The 20,611-nt window shown below is 43.7% G+C and overlaps 1 protein-coding gene across 2 annotated transcripts in view; it reads left to right on the top strand.

The window, feature by feature from the left end:
* The window catches only part of LOC112247479 (synapsin-2), a 215,159-nt gene that overhangs the window by 71,318 nt on the left and 123,230 nt on the right, over nucleotides 1-20,611 (top strand). For both annotated transcript variants that reach the window (XM_042329630.1, XM_042329621.1), the window contains exon 3: nucleotides 15,850-15,941. In XM_042329630.1, the coding sequence (XP_042185564.1) occupies nucleotides 15,850-15,941 (92 nt within the window). The remainder of the gene's footprint in view (nucleotides 1-15,849; nucleotides 15,942-20,611) is intronic.

Here is a 20,611-nt window from a genome sequence, read left to right as displayed (position 1 = left end):
GTAATGCTTTGTAGGTTAGCAGTAAAACCTTGAAATCAGCCCTTGCTTTGACAGGCAGCCAGTGTAGAGAGGCTAGCACTGGAGTAATATGATCAAATTTTTGGGTTCTAGTCAGAATTCGAGCAGCCGTATTTAGTACTAACTGAAGTTTATTTAGTGCTTTATCCGGGTAGCCGGAAAGTAGAGCATTGCAGTAGTCTAACCTAGAAGTGACAAAAGCATGGATTAATTTTTCTGCATCATTTTTGGACAGAAAGTTTCTGATTTTTGCAATGTTACGTAGATGGAAAAAAGCTGTCCTTGAAATGGTCTTGATATGTTCTTCAAAAGAGAGATCAGGGTCCAGAGTAACGCCGAGGTCCTTCACAGTTTTATTTGAGACAACTGTACAACTATTAAGATTAATTGTCAGATTCAACAGAAGATCTCTTTGTTTCTTGGGACCTAGAACAAGCATCTCTGTTTTGTCCGAGTTTAAAAGTAGAAAGTTTGCAGCCATCCACTTCCTTATGTCTGAAACACATGCTTCTAGCAAGGGCAATTTTGGGGCTTCACCATGTTTCATTGAAATGTACAGCTGTGTGTCATCCGCATAGCAGTGAAAGTTAACATTATGTTTTCGAATAACATCCCCAAGAGGTAAAATATATAGTGAAAACAATAGTGGTCCCAAAACGGAACCTTGAGGAACACCGAAATTTACAGTTGATTTGTCAGAGGACAAACCATTCACAGAGACAAACTGATATCTTTCCGACAGATAAGATCTAAACCAGGCCAGAACTTGTCCGTGTAGACCAATTTGGGTTTCCAATCTCTCCAAAAGAATGTGGTGATCGATGGTATCAAAAGCAGCACTAAGGTCTAGGAGCACGAGGACAGATGCAGAGCCTCGGTCCGATGCCATTAAAATGTCATTTACCACCTTCACAAGTGCCGTCTCAGTGCTATGATGGGGTCTAAAACCAGACTGAAGCATTTCGTATACATTGTTTTTCTTCAGGAAGGCAGTAAGTTGCTGCGCAACAGCCTTTTCTAAAATTTTTGAGAGGAATGGAAGATTTGATATAGGCCTATAGTTTATATAGGCCTACATCTATGGCAATGTTTGTATTGAGTTGGGATTATGCCGGTTCATTGTTTAGCTAGCTAGCTACCTTGCTAGCTACATGTCTAAACAAAAGACTACACTTCAGACGGATTATTACATGAGCCATCAAATAAGCCAGGTGTGTCCGGGGGTGATTATGGCCATCTATTGTATTTCAAGAACATGTGAAAATGTCTAGACAATAGTGACCCATCCACTTAGCTAGATGTGTCTGGGGGTGATTACAGCCATCTATAGTATTTCATGAACATGTGAACATGTCTAGACAATAGTGACCCATCCACTTAGCTCGATGTGGCTGGGGGTGGTTGTAGCAATTCCTTAACATGACCCATTAATTTAGACAAGTGTGTCGGGTAAGAGTCATCTAAAAATGATAAAATATTTATAAAATATTTCATCTGGACGCTTTCTGTTTTTGATATTGCTGCTATGCAAGTAACCACTTCACTGTACCGTTTACACCTTCTGTATCCTGTGCATGTAGGGGCGGCAGGCAGCCTAGTGGTTAGAGAGTTGGGCCAGTAACCGAAAGGTTGCTAGATAGAATCCCCAAGCTGACAAGGTAAAAATCTGTTGTTCTGCCCCTGAACAAGGCAGTTAAGCCACTGTTTCATGGCTGTCATTGTAAATAAGAATTTGTTCTTCACTAACATGCCTAGTTAAATAAAGGTTGAATTGAAGTGGGGTTACAAGTTTATCAACTTTCAAAGCAGAATGACTTTCCCATTGTTCCTCAACTGTAGTGTATGATATACAATTTTCTTGCTCTGAGTCTCTACTTTTATCCAGTGTAAAAAACATCACTTCAAATGTTGCTACATAAGACCAGTTGGTCACAACTATGATAGTTTGTTTTGGGCGGGAAGTGGAGTAGAGAGAGGGGTGGGGAAGGAATGTACGTATTTATCATGAAAAAAAAAACATTTTCAAAGAAATATGTAGAATGCAGTGTTTTCTGTTATTTTTTCTGTATTTATTTATTCAGCTTTTTTTTAATCTTGTTTTGTGTTCTGACCAAACTGGCTCCATGCGTGTGCCATTTTTTCTATCCCCACCTGATGTGTTCATGACACACAGGTTAAAATACTGAAACCAACTATATTAATTTGGCTACAGGTTTAAACACACATGACATTTAGCTAGCAAATAAAAAACAAACATTGCTCTGTACCTATGATAGTCCCATGATAGTCCCAGATGCTTTGTGTATGTACTGTATATAATGCATGTAGATGTAAAGTGTGTCAGTTAATATGGTTCACTGTGTGAGGTGTATGAGAGTGTATGTATTGTACTGTGGTGTGAGGAATCAAATCAAATTTTATTTGTCACATACACATGGTTAGCAGATGTTAATGCGAGTGTAGCGAAATGCTTGTGCTTCTAGTTCCGACAATGCAGTAATAACGAGCAAGTAATCTAACTAACAATTCCAAAAAAAACTACTGTCATACACAGTGTAAGGGGATAAAGAATATGTACATAAGGATATATGAATGAGTGATGGTACAGAGCAGCATAGGCAAGATACAGTAGATGATATCGAGTACAGTATATACATATGAGATAAGTATGTAAACCAAGTGGCATAGTTAAAGTGGCTAGTGATACATGTATTACATAAGGATGCAGTCGATGATATAGAGTACAGTATCAACGTATGCATATGAGATGAACAATGTAGGGTAAGTAACATTATATAAGGTAGCATTGTTTAAAGTGGCTAGTGATATATTTACATCATTTCCCATCAATTCCCATGATTAAAGTGGCTGGAGTAGAGTCAGTGTCATTGACAGTGTGTTGGCAGTAGCCACTCAATGTTAGTGGTGGCTGTTTAACAGTCTGATGGCCTTGAGATAGAAGCTGTTTTTCAGTCTCTCAGTCCCAGCTTTGATGCACCTGTACTGACCTCGCCTTCTGGATGGCAGCGGGGTGAACAGGCAGTGGCTCGGGTGGTTGATGTCCTTGATGATCTTTATGGCCTTCCTGTAGCATCGGGTGGTGTAGGTGTCCTGGAGGGCAGGTAGTTTGCCCCCGGTGATGCGTTGTGCAGACCTCACTACCCTCTGGAGAGCCTTACGGTTGAGGGCGGTGCAGTTGCCATACCAGGCGGTGATACAGCCCGCCAGGATGCTCTCGATTGTGCATCTGTAGAAGTTTGTGAGTGCTTTTGGTGACAAGCCAAATTTCTTCAGCCTCCTGAGGTTGAAGAGGCGCTGCTGCGCCTTCCTCACGATGCTGTCTGTGTGAGTGGACCAATTCAGTTTGTCTGTGATGTGTATGCCGAGGAACTTAAAACTTGCTACCCTCTCCACTACTGTTCCATCGATGTGGATGGGGGTGTTCCCTCTGCTGTTTCCTGAAGTCCACAATCATCTCCTTAGTTTTGTTGACGTTGAGTGTGAGGTTATTTTCCTGACACCACACTCCGAGGGCCCTCACCTCCTCCCTGTAGGCCGTCTCGTCGTTGTTGGTAATCAAGCCTACCACTGTTGTGTTGTCCGCAAACTTGATGATTGAGTTGGAGGCGTGCATGGCCACGCAGTCGTGGGTGAACAGGGAGTACAGGAGAGGGCTCAGAACGCACCCTTGTGGGGCCCCAGTGTTGAGGATCAGCGGGGAGGAGATGTTGTTGCCTACCCTCACCACCTGAAGAGAAAGTCCAGAGTGGTGGTGGCAGCAGCGCAAGTCTGTGACTGTTCACGTGGAAAATAACTGCAGCGGCTATGAGAGAGAATTGGACATTTAGCTAGCTTGCCGTTGCTAGCTAATTTGTCCTGGGAGATAAGCATGGGGTGTTATTCTACCTAAGGTGCATATGGTCCTTTTTTGTTGCTGGACCCATTTTGGGTCACACGGTATCATGTCTTCTCTACTGCAGCAATTGACTGTGGATGAAGGGGGAAAAGAGGTTGTTGTTTTATTTTTTTATTGGTCTCTCCTCGTTCATTCTTCTTCTTCTGTGGATTTTAAATGGCGGTTGGCAACTAAATTTAACTGCTACCAACTGGACTGGAGTGTGGACCTCGTTCATCTTTCAATCCCCTGCATGGGTATATGCTTGTAAAACCAATGAGTAGATGGGAGAGGCTTGCAGTGGGTCAGGCGTCCAAGTTATATTTTGCTACTGGCGAGCAATTTGTACGAAATGATTGAATAACATGTAGGTGAACAGTTATTTTGCATCACTCGCTCACGCAACGGGGGTGGTCTTGTCAGCAGCATGTTATGCTTGGAAGACATGGACATCGCTTTTTTCATTTATGCGTATCTGTGTGAACACATTTTATATATATATATATATATTTAAAAAATCCTAGACCACCTTTACTCCACACACAGAGATGCATACCAAGCTCTCCCCCACCCTTCATTTGGCAAATCTGACCATAATTCTATTCTACTGATTCCTGCTTACAAGCAAAAACTAAAGCAGTAAGTACCAGTGACTAGCTCAATATGGAAGTGGTCAGATGACACGGAAAGGTACACTGCTGCTACTCGCTGTTTGTTTGTTACCTATGTTTGTTACCTAAGCCCCCACCTACATGTACAGATTACCTCAACTAGCCTGTACCCCCGCACACTGACTCGGTACTGGTGCCCCCCCCGTATATAGCCTCGTTATTCTTATTGTGTTACTTTTTATTATTTATTTTAGCCTACTTGGTAAATATGTTCTTCTTCATGAACTGTGCTGTTGGTTAAGGGCTTGTCAGTAAGCATTTCACGGTAAAGTCTACACTTGTTGTATTTGGCGCATGTGGCAAATAAAGTTTGATTTGATACCCACTGTCTCTTGTTGAGCTGTAGAGCTAACCCTAACCCTGTGGAACTGTGGTCGGAGGCTGGTGATTCAACAAGACAGGAAACAGAGGAGGTCCTTCCTCTCCCTGTCCAGCTGGCTAGGAGTCAGAGTGGGTTGGGACATAATGCTGTCTCAATAATGTCTGAGCAGTTTAATTTAATATGGCTAATACCTCTACAGATATGTTAGTCAAACCTTACTGTGAAAAAAAGAGGGTAAACCAGGAAACCCTAGAGGGTAATCCAGGAAACCCTAGAGGGTAAACCAGAAAGGGTAATTCAAACCAGGAAGGGTAATTACATTTTTCATGACTTTATCATTCAACTTGTTCTGAAAACATTCTCTAGGGTAGGGGGCAGCATTCTGAATTTTGGATGAAAAGCATGCCCAAATTAAACGGAGTGCTACTTCTGCCCAGAAGATATGATATGCATATATGGATAGAAAACACTCTAACGTTTCCAAAACTGTTAAAATAGTGTCTGTGAGTATAACAGAACTGTTTTGGCAGGCGAAAACCTGAGAAAAATCCATTCAGGAAGTCGTTTTTTTTGTTGGTTTTCTAGTCAACGCAATTAAAGTATCCATTGACTTAGGACTCAAATTGCAGTTCCTATGCCTTCCACTAGATGTCAACAGTCTTTAGAAATTGTTTCAGGCTTGTATTCTGATAAGAGGGAGTAAGACCAGTCTGAATGAGTGGACCCTACTGTGTCACAGAGCTTTTTCATGCATCCCGAGTGTGCCTTTCTTGTTTATCTTTTATATTGACAACGTTATTGTCCGGTTGAAATATTATAGATCATTTAGGCTAAAAACAACATGAGCATTTAATATAAACATCGTTTGACATGTTTCTATGAACTTTACGGGTACAATTAGGATTTTTTTTCTGCCTGTTTATAATTTTGACCCCAGCCAAAAGCACCTAATTCAGCCTAAACTAATTTGATAAATATTAGTATAGGCTGAGTAAATCTAAACAAATCAAATCAAATTTTATTTGTCACATACACATGGTTAGCAGATGTTAATGCGACTGTAGCGAAATGATTGTGCTTTTAGTTCCAACCATGCAGTAATATCTAACAAGTAATCTAACCTAACAATTTCACAACAACTACCTTATACATGAATAAGAATAAATAAAAATATATGAATGAGCGATGGCCGAACGGCATATGCAAGATGCAGTAGATGGTATAGAGTACAGTATATACATATGAGATGAGTAATGTAGGGTATGTAAACATTATAAAGTGGCATTGTTTAAGGTGGCTAGTGATACATTGTAACGTCTGTTGTCGGGAGAAGGAGAAGACCAAGGTGCAGCGTGGTAAGTATTCATAATACGTTTAATAAATACGAACACTTGAACAAAACCAACAAACGAACAGTTCTGCAAGGTGCAATACAGAAAACAGAAAACAACTACCCACAAACACAGGTTAGAGACATAAAAAAGGAACTAAGGTCAGAACGTGACAGTACCCCCCCAAAGGTGTGGACTCCGGCCGCAAAACCTGAGCCTATAGGGGAGGTTCTGGGTGGGCATTTCACCACAGTGGCGGCTCTGGTGCGGGAAGTAGACCCCAGTCCACCTTAGTCTTGGCCCAAATATGTGGCACCTCTGGAGTGGCGACCCTCGCCGCCAACCTCAGACCGCGGGCCCCGAACAGGAGGGCGGCTCTGGCAGCTCTGGACAGGAGGGCGGCTCTGGCAGCTCCGGACAGGAGGGAGACTCTGGAAGCGCCAGACAGGCGGGAGAACCTGGAGGTAGGAGACGGAGAGACAGCCTGGTCCTCGGAGGAGGCACAGGATAGACTGGGCTGTGGAGGAGCACTGGAGGTCTCGAACTAAGGGCCTGCACAACCCGTCCTGGCTGGATGGTGATTTTACCCCGGCATGTGCGGGGCGCAGGCACAGGACACACTGGGCTGTGCAGACACACGGGAGACACCGTGTGCAAAGCCAACACGGGATATCCTGGCCCGGGGCGCACTGGCTGTCTGGAGAGCAGGGCTGGCACCATCCGCCCTGGCTGGATCCTCACCCTAGCCCGGCAGATGCGGGGAGCTGGGATGTAGCACACTGGGCTAAGAACGCGTACTGGGGACACAGTGCACTTCACCGCATAACCCGGTGCCTGCCCGGTCAACTTCTTGCCATGGTAAGCACGGGGAGTTGGCTCAGGTTTCCTACCTGACTCCGCCAATCTCCCCGTGTCCCTCCTCCCAAAATCTTTTTGGGCTTCCTTGCCAGCCGTGTTCCCTCATATCGCTGGATCCCTTTTCCTGCTGCCTCCGCTCTCCTGGCTGCCTCCACCTGTTCCCATGGGAGGCGATCCCTTCCAGCCAGGATCTTCTCCCATGTGGAGGCAGAGTAGCCTAGTGGTTTGAGCGTTCAAATCCCCGAGCTGACAAGGTACAAATCTGTCGTTCTGCCCCTGAACAGACAGTTAACCCACTGTTCCTAGGGTGTCATTGAAAATAAGAATTTGTTCGTAACTGACTTGCCTTGTAAAATAACCTATGTGTAGGCTCCCTTCCCATCCAAAATGTCCTCCCATGTCCATTCCTCCTTTTTACCACACTGCTTGGTCCGTTGGTGGTGGGTAGTTCTGTAACGTCTGTTGTCGGGAGAAGGAGAAGACCAAGGTGCAGCGTGGTAAGTATTCATAATACGTTTAATAAATACGAACACTTGAACGAAACCAACAAACGAACAGTTCTGCAAGGTGCAATACACAAAACAGAAAACTACTACCCACAAACACAGGTGGGAACAGGCTACCTAAGTATGGTTCTCAATCAGAGACAACAATTTACAGCTGCCTCTAATTGGGAACCAACCATCTGGTCAGACTCCGGAGACGGGCACATCGTGCACCACTCCCTAGCATTCTTCTCGCCAATGTCCAGTCTCTTGACAACAAGGTTGATGAAATCCGAGCAAGGGTAGCATTCCAGAGGGACATCAGAGACTGTAACATTCTTTGCTTCATGGAAAGTCGGTGCAGCCAACTGGTTTCTCCACGCATCGCACAGACAGAAACAAACATCTTTCTGGTAAGAAGAGGGGCGGGGGCGTATGCTTCATGGTTAACGTGACGTGGTGTGATCATAACAACATACAGGTACTCAAGTCCTTCTGTTCACCTGATTTAGAATTCCTCACAATCAAATGTCGACCGCATTATCTACCAAGGGAATTCTCTTCGATTATAATCACAGCCGTATATATAATCCCCCCCAAGCAGACACATCGATGGCTCTGAACAAACTTTATTTGACTCTTTGCAAACTGGAATCCATTTATCCGGAGGCTGCATTCATTGTGGTTGGGGATTTTAACAAGGCTAATCTGAAAACAAGACTCCCTAAATTTTATCAGCATATCGATTGCGCAACCAGGGCTGGGAAAAACCTTGGATCACTGCTATTCTAACTTCCGCGACGCATATAAGGCCCTACCCCGCACCCTTTTCGGAAAAGCTGACCACGACTCCATTTTGTTGATCCCTGCCTACAGACAGAAACTAAAACAAGAAGCTCCCGCGCTGAGGTCTGTTCAACGCTGGTCCGACCAATCTGATTCCACACTCCAAGACTGCTTCCATCACGTGGACTGGGATATGTTTCGTATTGCGTCAGACAACAACATTGACGAATACGCTGATTCGGTGAGCGAGTTCATTAAAACGTGCGTTGAAGATGTCGTTCCCATAGCAACGATTAAAACATTCCCAAATCAGAAACCGTGGATTGATGGCAGCATTCGCGTGAAACTGAAAGCCCGAACCTCTGCTTTTAATCAGGGCAAGGTGACCGGAAACATGACCTAATACAAACAGTGTAACTATTCCCTCCTCAAGGCAATCAAACAAGCTAAGCGTCAGTATAGAGACAAAGTAGAATCTCAATTCAACGGCTCAGACACAAGAGGTATGTGGCAGGGTCTACAGTCAATCACGGATCACAAAAAGAAAACCAGTCCAGTCACGGACCAGGATGTCTGGCTCCCAGGCAGACTAAATAACTTTTTTGCCCGCTTTGAGGACAATACAGTGCCACTGACACGGCCCGCAACTAAAACATGCAGACTCTCCTTCACTGCAGCCGACGTGAGGAAAACATTTAAACGTGTCAACCCTCGCAAGGCTGCAGGCCCAGACGGCATCCCCAGCCGCGCCCTCAGAGCATGCGCAGACCAGCTGGCTGGTATGTTTACGGACATATTCAATCAATCCCTTTCCCAGTCTGTTGTTCCCACATGCTTCAAGAGGGCCACCATTGTTCCTGTTCCCAAGAAAGCTAAGGTAACTGAGCTAAACGACTACCGCCCCGTAGCACTCACTTCCGTCATCATGAAGTGCTTTGAGAGACTAGTCAAGGACCATATCACCTCCACCCTACCTGACACCCTAGACCCACTCCAATTTGCTTACCGCCCAAATAGGTCCACAGACGATGCAATCTCAACCACACTGCACACTGCCCTAACCCATCTGGACAAGAGGAATACCTATGTGAGAATGCTGTTCATCGACTACAGCTCGGCATTTAACACCATAGTGCCCTCCAAGCTCGTCATCAAGCTCGAGACCCTGGGTCTCGACCCCGCCCTGTGCAACTGGGTACGGGCCGCCCCCAGGTGGTGAGGGTAGGCAACAACATTTCCACCCCGCTGATCCTCAACACAGGGTCCCCACAAGGGTGCGTTCTGAGCCCTCTCCTGTACTCCCTGTTCACCCACGACTGCGTGGCCACGCACGCCTCCAACTCAATCATCAAGTTTGCGGACGACACTACAGTGGTAGGCTTGATTACCAACAACGACGAGACGGCCTACAGGGAGGAGGTGAGGGCCCTCGGAGTGTGGTGTCAGGAAAATAACCTCACACTCAACGTCAACAAAACTAAGGAGATGATTGTGGACTTCAGGAAACAGCAGAGGGAACACCCCCCTATCCACATTGATGGAACAGTAGTGGAGAGGGTAGTAAGTTTTTTACTCAAAGTCAGTGGCATGTCGTTAGTAAAAATGCAAGGGGCCTAAACTAGGAATTCCTGACTCCACCTGGATTATGTTGGAGAGGCTTTCATTAAAGAACACGCTTTGTGTTCTGTTAGACAAGTAACTCTAGTACAGAACATCTTCTCAATGACTTAATTTGTTGTTCATCTCTGTTTATACCCATTGCTTAATTTGAAAAGGATCCGTCGCCTCTCCATTTTGGACTGTTTTGTTCCAGAACCTATTTGGATGAATCCGGTACCTATCGTGAGATGAAAAATAATGTTCATGAAGTAATTTATTTTATAAAAGCCATCAGAGTTAATTTGAGTTGCCTCTTCGTGAATTCTCCTACCCCCTTGGCTGTCTGAGAAGTGATCCTGTACCTGTTACAGAACTAGAATGAGATTCACTTTCTATGATATTTCTCCCTCTCTCTACTCTGATTGGCATGAGACTGCAACTCTCATATAGGATGAATCACAATAATTGTTTGCTAAAATAATAATTGCTTCCCAAAATGTAAATTTATGTAATGGCAATACTGGTACGAGGTAACACTAACTTGCATAAACTGCTTACATTATTACAAATATGAATTGCTAATTATGGAAATTAAGATAAGGATTTAAAAAATATATATACACTAAATCAAATCAAATTTATTTATGTAGCCCTTCTTACATCAGCTGATATCTCAAAGTGCTGTACAGAAACCCAGCCTAAAACCCCAAAACAGCAAGCAATGCAGGTGTAGAAGCACGGTGGCTACCTAGAAGCACGGTGGCTACCTAGAAGCACGGTGGAAACCTAGAGAGGAACCAGGCTATGTGGGGTGGCCAGTCCTCTTCTGGCTGTGCCGGGTGGAGATAACAGAACATGGCCAAGATGTTCAAATGTTCATAAATGACCAGCATGTTCAAATAATAATAATCACAGGCAGAACAGTTGAACCTGGAGCAGCAGCATGGCCAGGTGGACTGGGGACAGCAAGGAGTCATCAGGCCAGGTAGTCCTGAGGCATGGTCCTAGGGCTCAGGTCCTCCGAGAGAGAGAAAGAAAGAATTAGAGAGAGCATACTTAAATTCACACAGGACACCGGATAAGACAGGAGAAATACTCCAGATATAAACAGACTCACCCTAGCCCCCTGACACACAAACTACTGCAGCATAAATACTGGAGGCTTTGTACAATAAGCATACTCAAATGGCGCAAATAGTATGGTTAGTATGAGTAGTTTGCCATTTCAAACACAGCTATAGTGTAGAATATCAAACAGGGTTTCCATTAGCCGGTAATAGCTAGCCTATAAAAAAATATGAAAAGCCGATAAATAAAATTGGTTCCGGCCAATTGTCCAGGGAAAAGCAAGAAAAATCCCATTGCGAAATAATGCTTTTAGCCTATTCATTGATGAAAATACCAGTCGATGGAAGTACATTTGACTGGTTATACTTATCAGTCTATAGGTTCATTTGCATAATTTAGTGGAATTAAATTGCCGCATGTGTAGGATACAGTATGTGCGTTATGTGTCTTATTTATCACGTGCACAGCATACAGATACAGAGCCTTTGAAGGGAAAATCAGTCCTGACAGCATGAGAGCTGCTGCAGCAGCATCTCAAATGGCAACTGAAGGCAGGATTCATCAGCGCATCAGGGGGTGGGGGGGATGGGGAGGGACACACAATGCAAATCGTCCGGGTAGCCATTTGATTACCTGTCAGGAGTCTTATGGCTTGGGGGTAAAACTGTTGAGAAGCCTTTTTGTCCTAGACTTGGCACGCCGGTACCCCTTGCCATGTGTTGGTAAAGAGAACAGTCTAGGACTGGGGTGGCTGGGGTCTTTAACACTTTTTAGGGCCTTCCTCTGACACCACCTGGTGTAGAGGTCCTGGATGGCAGGCAGCTTAGCCCCAGTGATGTACTGGGCCGTACGCACTACCCTCTGAAGTGCCTTGCAGTCAGAGGCCGAGCGATTGCCGTACCAGGCAGTGATGAAACCAGTCAGGATACTCTCGATGATGCAGCTGTAGAACCTTTTGAGGATCTCAGGACCCATTACAAATCTTTTTAGTTTCCAGGGGGGGGAATAGGCTTTGTCGTGCCCGCCTCACGACTGTCTTTGTGTGTTTGGACCATTCTAGTTTGTTGTTGATGTGATCACCAAGGAACTTGAAGCTCTCAACCTGCTCCACTACAGCCCTGTTGATGAGAATGGGGGCGTGCTCGGTCCTCCTTTTCCTGTAGTCCACAATAATTTCCTTAGTCTTGGTTACGTTGAGGAAAAGGTTGTTATTCTGGCACCAACCAGCCAGGTCTCTGACCTCCTCCCTATAGGCTGTCTCGTCGTTGTCGGTGATCAGGCCGACCACGGTTGTGTCATCTGCAAACATATTATGCATTATGGAACGAACATTCGCACGTAGCCTACAGCCTTGTGCACATTGCGGCGCTTATAATGTGAGGAAACAATAGTTTATCAACATTTTAAGCTAAATGTTCTGATCTGTTGCATTAGACTCATTGCTTAAAAAAAACTATTGATTTAGGCTAGGCCTACATGTTGTATGAACTTGGGATCTGTCTTCCCACAACTGTCCCAGAGTCTGTTTGGAATAGACTATTTTGCTGTTCGTTGCTCATCTTCAAAGTGCACATCAGAATTCGGTAAGAAGGACTGCACATCTATGCATCCTGGACTTGCATGTTCTTTTAATATGATTTACCATAATCTAAATGGGATTTCTGTCATTCTGAGCACTGTAGGTGGACGCCCTATTCAGGTTACGCACCCAATGCATATAGGTCTTGCAGATTTCTCAAATGTCAGGTAAATTAAAATGTTGCTGTTCAAATGTCTGGTGCAACGTTTTCCTAACAATAACCCTGATATCTACCTCTGCATAGAATCAACCTCTGCATACATTTTACATACTGTACAATACCAGTCAAATGTTTGGACACAAGGGTTTTTCTTTATTTTTTTACATTGTAGAATAATAGTGAAGATGTCAAAACTATGAAATAACACATTTTTTTTAAATTTAACCTTTATTTTACTAGGCAAGTCAGTTAAGAATAAATTCTTATTTTCAATGACAGCCTAGGAACAGTGGGTTAACTGCCTGTTCAGGGACAGAACAACAGATTTGTACCTTGTCAGCTCAGGGATTTGAACTTGCAACCTTTCGGTTACTAGTCCAAAGCTCTAACCACTAGGCTATCCTGCCACCCCATATGGAATCATGTAACCAAAAAAGTGTTAGAGCCACAGAGACGGGGGTTTAGGTGGCTATGTTTCAACACACGTGATGTTGTCTTTCTGAAGAAAAAGAGACGGGGGTTTAGGTGTCCCGAATATTGAGTGGATTTACACTGCTGCAAGACAGACTCACCTGTTGAACATGCTCAATGTGACAGTTAAGGAGTTCCACCCACTTCCTGGGCTTTAGGAAGAAAGCCAATGGAAAATTGGACACTCGTGCTTTGGAGTCTGGTCAGACTGGCCGGACCTCAGCAACCTGTGTAACTGTAACAGTATAACTTTAGACCGTCCCCTCGCCCATACCCGGGCGTGAACCAGGGACCCTCTGCACACATCAACAACAGTCACCCACGAAGCATCGTTACCCATCGCTCCACAAAAGCCGCAGCCCTTGCAGAGCAAGGGGAACAGGTGGACACGGGCTGATATGCAAACTGAGCCTGTGGCTGCCTCTGATGCAGTTGTGGCAGATTGAGGTGTTGATGTGGAGGCTTCTGTCACCCATGATGGAACATCTCATGTTACATCCAGGACAACACTCATTGGTATCAGACGGATGCAGCTACTGCAACACTGGACTGGCCTGAGGCTGCAGAGGAAACTCGCTGCTCTGGACTGTGCTGACCACTCTGTCTCCCATTCCATGTACCAGAATGCTCCCATTGGTGAGGGCAATTTCAACTTTACTGTTAAGGCAAGGCTGCAAGTTCTACCAACAAAATATAATCTAGCACATCGGTACCCTGCAAGCCATGACCCATTTTGTATTGAGTCAAATGTAATGGAGTCCATTGACCATGTTAATGGCTGCTGTTCATACAAGGATTTGTACATTGCTAGACATGACCATTCTGTATACTTCTGGCCCTTCTTTAGACACTGTGTTAACAACCCTCCAGGCAAGCTTCAATGCCATACAACTCTCCTTCCGTGGCCTCCAATTGCTCTTAAATACAAGTAAAACTAAATGCATGCTCTTCAACCGATCGCTACCTGCACCTGCCCGCCTGTCCAAAATCACTACTCTGGACGGCTCTGACTTAGAATACGTGGACAACTACAAATACTTAGGTGTCTGGTTAGACTGTAAACTCTCCTTCCAGACCCATATCAAACATCTCCAATCCAAAGTTAAATCTAGAATTGGCTTCCTATTTCGCAACAAAGCATCCTTCACTCATGCTGCCAAACATACCCTTGTAAAACTGACCATCCTACCAATCCTCGACTTTGGCGATGTCATTTACAAAATAGCCTCCAATACCCTACTCAACAAATTGGATGCAGTCTATCACAGTGCAATCCATTTTGTCACCAAAGCCCCATATACTATCCACCATTGCGACCTGTACACTCTCGTTGGCTGGCCCTCGCTTCATACTCCTCGCCAAACCCACTGGCTCCATCCATGTCATCTACAAGACCTTGCTAGGTAAAGTCCCCCCTTATCTCAGCTCGCTGGTCACCATAGCATCTCCCACCTGTAGCACACGCTCCAGCAGGTATATCTCTCTAGTCACCCCCAAAACCAATTCTTTCTTTGGCCGCCTCTCCTTCCAGTTCTCTGCTGCCAATGACTGGAACGAACTACAAAAATCTCTGAAATTGGAAACACTTATCTCCCTCACTAGCTTTAAGCACCAACTGTCAAAGCAGCTCACAGATTACTGCACCTGTACATAGCCCACCTATAATTTAGCCCAAACAACTACCTCTTTCCCTACTGTATTTTATTTATTTATTTATTTTGCACCCCATTATTTTTATATTTCTACTTTGCACATTCTTCCATTGCAAAACTACCATTCCAGTGTTTTACTTGCTATATTGTATTTACTTTGCCACCATGGCCTTTTTTTTGCCTTTACCTCCCTTATCTCACCTCATTTGCTCACATCGTATATAGACTTGTTTATACTGTATTATTGACTGCATGTTTGTTTTACTCCATGTGTAACTCTGTGTCGTTGTATGTGTCGAACTGCTTTGCTTTATCTTGGCCAGGTCGCAATTGTAAACGAGAACTTGTTCTCAACTTGCCTTCCTGGTTAAATAAAGGTGAAATAAAATAAAAAAATTGACCTGATAGCCAGCGAGGTGAGACAAGTGGTCTCACCAACAGCACACGTGAATAAACATCCTAGTTTAAGGGGATGCTGGTATGATGAGGTTGATGTGTTTTCCTGTATGCCAAATAAACCAGATAGTTGTTGTTGACGGGGAGGCCAGGGGGATGTGCTCATTTTGGAAGTGTTCTGCTCAATTGACAGCTACATGTAGTAGGTGCAAGCTGGTGGCGCTGGTATTCAGGAGTCTCGGACACATACACAGGCTTACAGTGCGCTGCCTCCAGATTGCGGACCTGACAACAACTAGGGCAATGCAATTGGCTAGGTACTGCTCTTTTTCAGCTGTCGTGGGCAGCCTAGCTTTTTGGAAAAGGAGCTGCTTTCTGTCCCCTTGAGTGCCATGCATACAGCGACTTTTGAGATGTTTGGATCCTTTTTTTGTACATTTGATTGGTGGATTCAAATAAAGTGTTAAAAATGTGTGTGTGTGTGTGTGTGTGTGTGTGTGTGTGTGTGTGTGTGTGTGTGTGTGTGTGTGTGTGTGTGTGTGTGTGTGTGTGTGTCAGGCGGCGTTCTCAGAGATCAACCTGGTATCCCATGCCAACGGGTCGTGTAACGTGGACATACAGTTGATCAGGAACGGAACCAAAGTGGTGAGGTGAGTAATGTTTCCATCCAGAGACCTGCTACTACTAAGCACCATCTGAGTGCTCTTAGCCCTTAAATCAAAAGGTTATTTATTACACGCCAACATACATCCAATACACTCAGGGCAGCTGGGCCATATTGAACACCGCTGTGTTTGTAACTAATGGAGGTCCTATTTTAGATTAAATATAGGCTTCTAGGAATTCTACCCATATTAGAGCGGTAGAAGTACAGTCCAAATATCTGCATTAAAATCAGTAATAATTGCAGTCAAAAACTCAGCAAAAAAATAAACGTCCTCGCAGTCAACTGCGTTTATTTTCAGCAAACTTAACATGCGTAAAAAAATATCCCATAACAACAAAGCAAAAACAGGTTTAGAAATTTTACCAAATGTATTACAAATAAAAAACATAATTATCAGATTTGCATACAGTTGAAGTCGGAGGTTTACATACACCTTAGCCAAATACATTCAACTACAACATCTTCTGTCAAGATAGAACTGCCAAAGGGGGAGGAGTTTCAATCTACTGCAGAGATAGCCTGCAAAGTTCTGTCATACTTTCCAGGTCTATGCCAAACAGTTCGAGCTTCAATTTTTTAAAAATAAATCTCTCCAGAAATAAGTCTCTCATTGTTGCTGCCTGTTACAGACCACCCTTAGCTCCCAGCTGTGCACTGGACACCATTTGTGAATTGATCGCCACCCATCTAGCTTCAGAGTTTGTTCGGTTAGGTGACCTAAACTGGGATATGCTTAACACCGTCCTACAATCTAAGATAGATGCCCTCAGTCTCACACAAATTATCAAGGAACCCACCAGGTACAAACATAAATCCATAAACATGGGCACCCTCATAGATATTATCCTGACCAACCTGCCTTCCAAATACACCTCTGCTGTTTTCAATCAGGATCTCAGTGATCACTGCTTCATTGCCTGTATACGGTATGGGTCCGTGGTCAAACGACCACCCCTCATCACTGACAAATGCTCCCTAAAACACTTCTGAGAGCAGGCCTTTCTAATTAACCTGGCCCGGGTATCCTGGAAGGATATTGACCACATCCCGTCATTAGAGGATGCCTGGTTGTTCTTTTAAAGTAATGTTCTCACCATCTTAAATAAGCATGCCCCTTTCAAAAAAATGTAGACCTAAGAACAGATATAGCCCTTGGTTCACTCCAAACCTGACTGCCCTCGACCAGCACAAAACGTCCTGTGGCGTACTGCACTAGCATCAAATAGTCCCCGCAATATGCACATTTTCAGGGAAGTCAGGAACCAATACATTTAGCTTTTTTGTTAGGAAAGCAAAGGCTAAATTTTTCAAACAGAAATTTGCATCTTGTAGCTCTAACTCCAAAAAGTTCTGGGACACTGTAAAGTCCATGGAGAATAAGAGCACCTTAAAGAGCTGCAAAACCTGAACCCCTACAAATCAGCTGGGCCCTCCCTTTCTAAAATTATCCGCCACCATTGTTGCAACCCCTATTACTAGTCTGTTCAACCTCTCGTATCTGACATTTGATTTTGTAAATGATTATATATTTTTAATTATAAGACAACAAAGTCCTGCTCCTTCCCTGACTTTTCCTAAATGTTGTTATTTAACATTGCTCAATTTTGAAATCACTAACAGAAAAGCATTTGGAACCAATTTTCAATGGATAGGTGTTCCGCTAGCAAACCCACCTCGACAACATCCGGTGAAATTGCAGTGCCAAATTCAAAATACAGAAATACTCATAATAAACATTCATAAAAAGATACAAGTGTTATACATCGGCTTAAAAATGAACTTCTTGTTAATACAGCCGCTGTGTCAGATTTCAAAAAGGCTTTACGGGGAAAGCATACAATGTGATTATCTGAGGACAGCGCCCCGCATACAAAAGCATACTAACATTTTCAAGCCAAGTAGAGGAGTCACGAAAGTGAGAAATAGAGATAAAACGAATCACTTACCTTTGATAACCTTCATCTGGTTGCAGTCTCAAGAGTCCCTGTTACACAATAAATGTTTGTTTTGTTCAATAAAGTCCCTCTTTATATCCCAAAAACTCTGGTTTTGTTGGCGCGTTTGTTCAGTAATCCACTGGCTCAAAGGCGGTCACAGCATGCAGACGAATACATCCGAATAGTACCTATAAAGTTCGTTGAAACATGTCAAACGAGGTTTATAATTAAGCCTCAGGTTGTCTATTGTCTAAATAATCTATAATATTTCAACCGGACAATAGTGTATTCAATAGAAAGGAAAAACAACAAAGGGCGCGCAATTGGTCACGCGCGCAAACCATCTCTGCTTCATTCTACAGTCCACTGACAATGGTCTCATTCTTCCTCATTTTTCAGAAAACAAGCCTGAAACAATGTCTAAAGACTTGACATCTTGTGGAAGCCATAGGAACTGCAATCTGGGTCCTAACCCATTACATACTGTATAGGCATTCAATTGAAAACTACCCACATCAAAAATCCCACTTCCTGGATGGATTTTTCTCAGGTTTTCGCCTGCCATATCAGTTCTGTTTTACTGACAGACATTGTTTAAAGAGTTTAAAACTTTAGAGTGTTTTCTATCCAAATCTACCAATTATATGCATATCCTAGCTTCTGGGCCTGAGTAACGGGCAGTTTACTTTGGACACCTCAGTCATCCAAACTTCCGAATACTGCCTCCTATCCCAAAAGTTAACCTGCTGAGACAATACACTGTAGCACGTTGGTACCCAACCAGGCGCTAATGTGTCTCTCCTCACTGAATGAATGACAAATGGTTGAATGGGCAATAATTGTGCACATTACTTCAATCAAATTTAAAGCCTCTTATGGCTGCGATCCCCATACAGGGATCAACATCAGGGGAAATTTCAGAGTGACAACTAAAAATACAACGTCGTAACATTAAACATTCTTGAAAATGCAAGTGTCTTACATCCTTCAAAAGATTAGGATCTTGGTAATCATACTACGTTTTCCGATTTAAAATAGCTATTACAGAGAACAAATACCATGCTTTTGTTTGAGAAGAGCAATCAACAACAAAAACATTTTCCGCCATGACAGTTTTTACACATTCACATCTGAAGGTAAAATTATGACTTACATTCTGATATCTTGCTCTTATTTCTCTTCCTGAGGGTCCCAGTGATCAAATGAAGTGCCGTTTTCTTTGATAAAATCCATTTTTATAGCCTAAATCGAAACATTTTGGAACCTGTTTGTGCCGTGAATTCCATCTCTATCAATTTTTTACGGTGCATTCGACGTAATTACACACAGTAAACAATTGTTTATCTAGTCATGGTTGGTTTCAGTACATTCCTCTGGATGTTTGCAACACAGACAAACGTCATTGTTTTTTTTGCTGGGAGTATTGACCGAAGTGAACTGATTTGAAGACAACGAGCAATGACTACCTTGCGCACCAATAATTTTAGCAAAGCTTCGTTGACTGATTGTATTTCTGCCCAATGACCACTGATCTTCTTGAAATCTAGTTGGGTAGATAGCCAATGAGCTGAGGTAAACGCCAGTATGTAATGGTTTTGGGTAGGACCACCATTCCTTGTTTGTAAATGCACGCGTTCTCACCTTAACTATCAGAGGAGTTGCTGTTTTTATTTTTTTTTATTTCACCTTTATTTAACCAGGTAGGCCAGTTGAGAACAAGTTCTCATTTGCAACTGCGACCTGGCCAAGATAAAGCATAGCAGTGTGAGCAGACAACACAGAGTTACACATGGAATAAACAATTAACAAGTCAATAACACAGTAGAAAACAAAGGGGGGAGTCTATATACAATGTGTGCAAAAGGCATGAGGAGGTAGGCAAATAATTACAATTTTGCAGATTAACACTGGAGTGATAAATGATCAGATGGTCATGTACAGGTAGAGATATTGGTGTGCAAAAGAGCAAGTAAATAAATAAAAACAGTATGGGGATGAGGTAGGTGAAAATGGGTGGGCTATTTACCAATAGACTATGTACAGCAGCAGCGATCGGTTAGCTGCTCAGATAGCTGATGTTTGAAGTTGGTGAGGGAGATAAAAGTCTCCAACTTCAGCGATTTTTGCAATTCGTTCTAGTCACAGGCAGCAGAGAACTGGAACGAAAGGCGGCCAAATGAGGTGTTGGCTTTAGGGATGATCAGTGAGATACACCTGCTGGAGCGCGTGCTATGGATGGGTGTTGCCATCGTGACCAGTGAACTGAGATAAGGCGGAGCTTTACCTAGCATGGACTTGTAGATGACCTGGAGCCAGTGGGTCTGGCGACGAATATGTAACGAGGGCCAGCCGACCAGAGCATACAGGTCGCAGTGGTGGGTGGTATAAGGTGCTTTAGTGACAAAACGGATGGCACTGTGATAGACTGCATCCAGTTTGCTGAGTAGAGTGTTGGAAGCCATTTTGTAGATGACATCGCCGAAGTCGAGGATCGGAAGGATAGTCAGTTTTACTAGGGTAAGCTTGGCGGCGTGAGTGAAGGAGGCTTTGTTGCGGAATAGAAAGCCGACTCTTGATTTGATTTTCGATTGGAGATGTTTGATATGAGTCTGGAAGGAGAGTTTGCAGTCTAGCCAGACACCTAGGTACTTATAGATGTCCACATATTCAAGGTCGGAACCATCCAGGGTGGTGATGCTAGTCGGGCATGCGGGTG

Source organism: Oncorhynchus tshawytscha, linkage group LG02 (assembly GCF_018296145.1).
Source record: "Oncorhynchus tshawytscha isolate Ot180627B linkage group LG02, Otsh_v2.0, whole genome shotgun sequence".
Classification (NCBI taxonomy): domain Eukaryota; kingdom Metazoa; phylum Chordata; class Actinopteri; order Salmoniformes; family Salmonidae; genus Oncorhynchus; species Oncorhynchus tshawytscha.
Note: the sequence above shows the minus strand (reverse complement) of the source record. Positions and strands in the feature narration are given on the sequence as shown.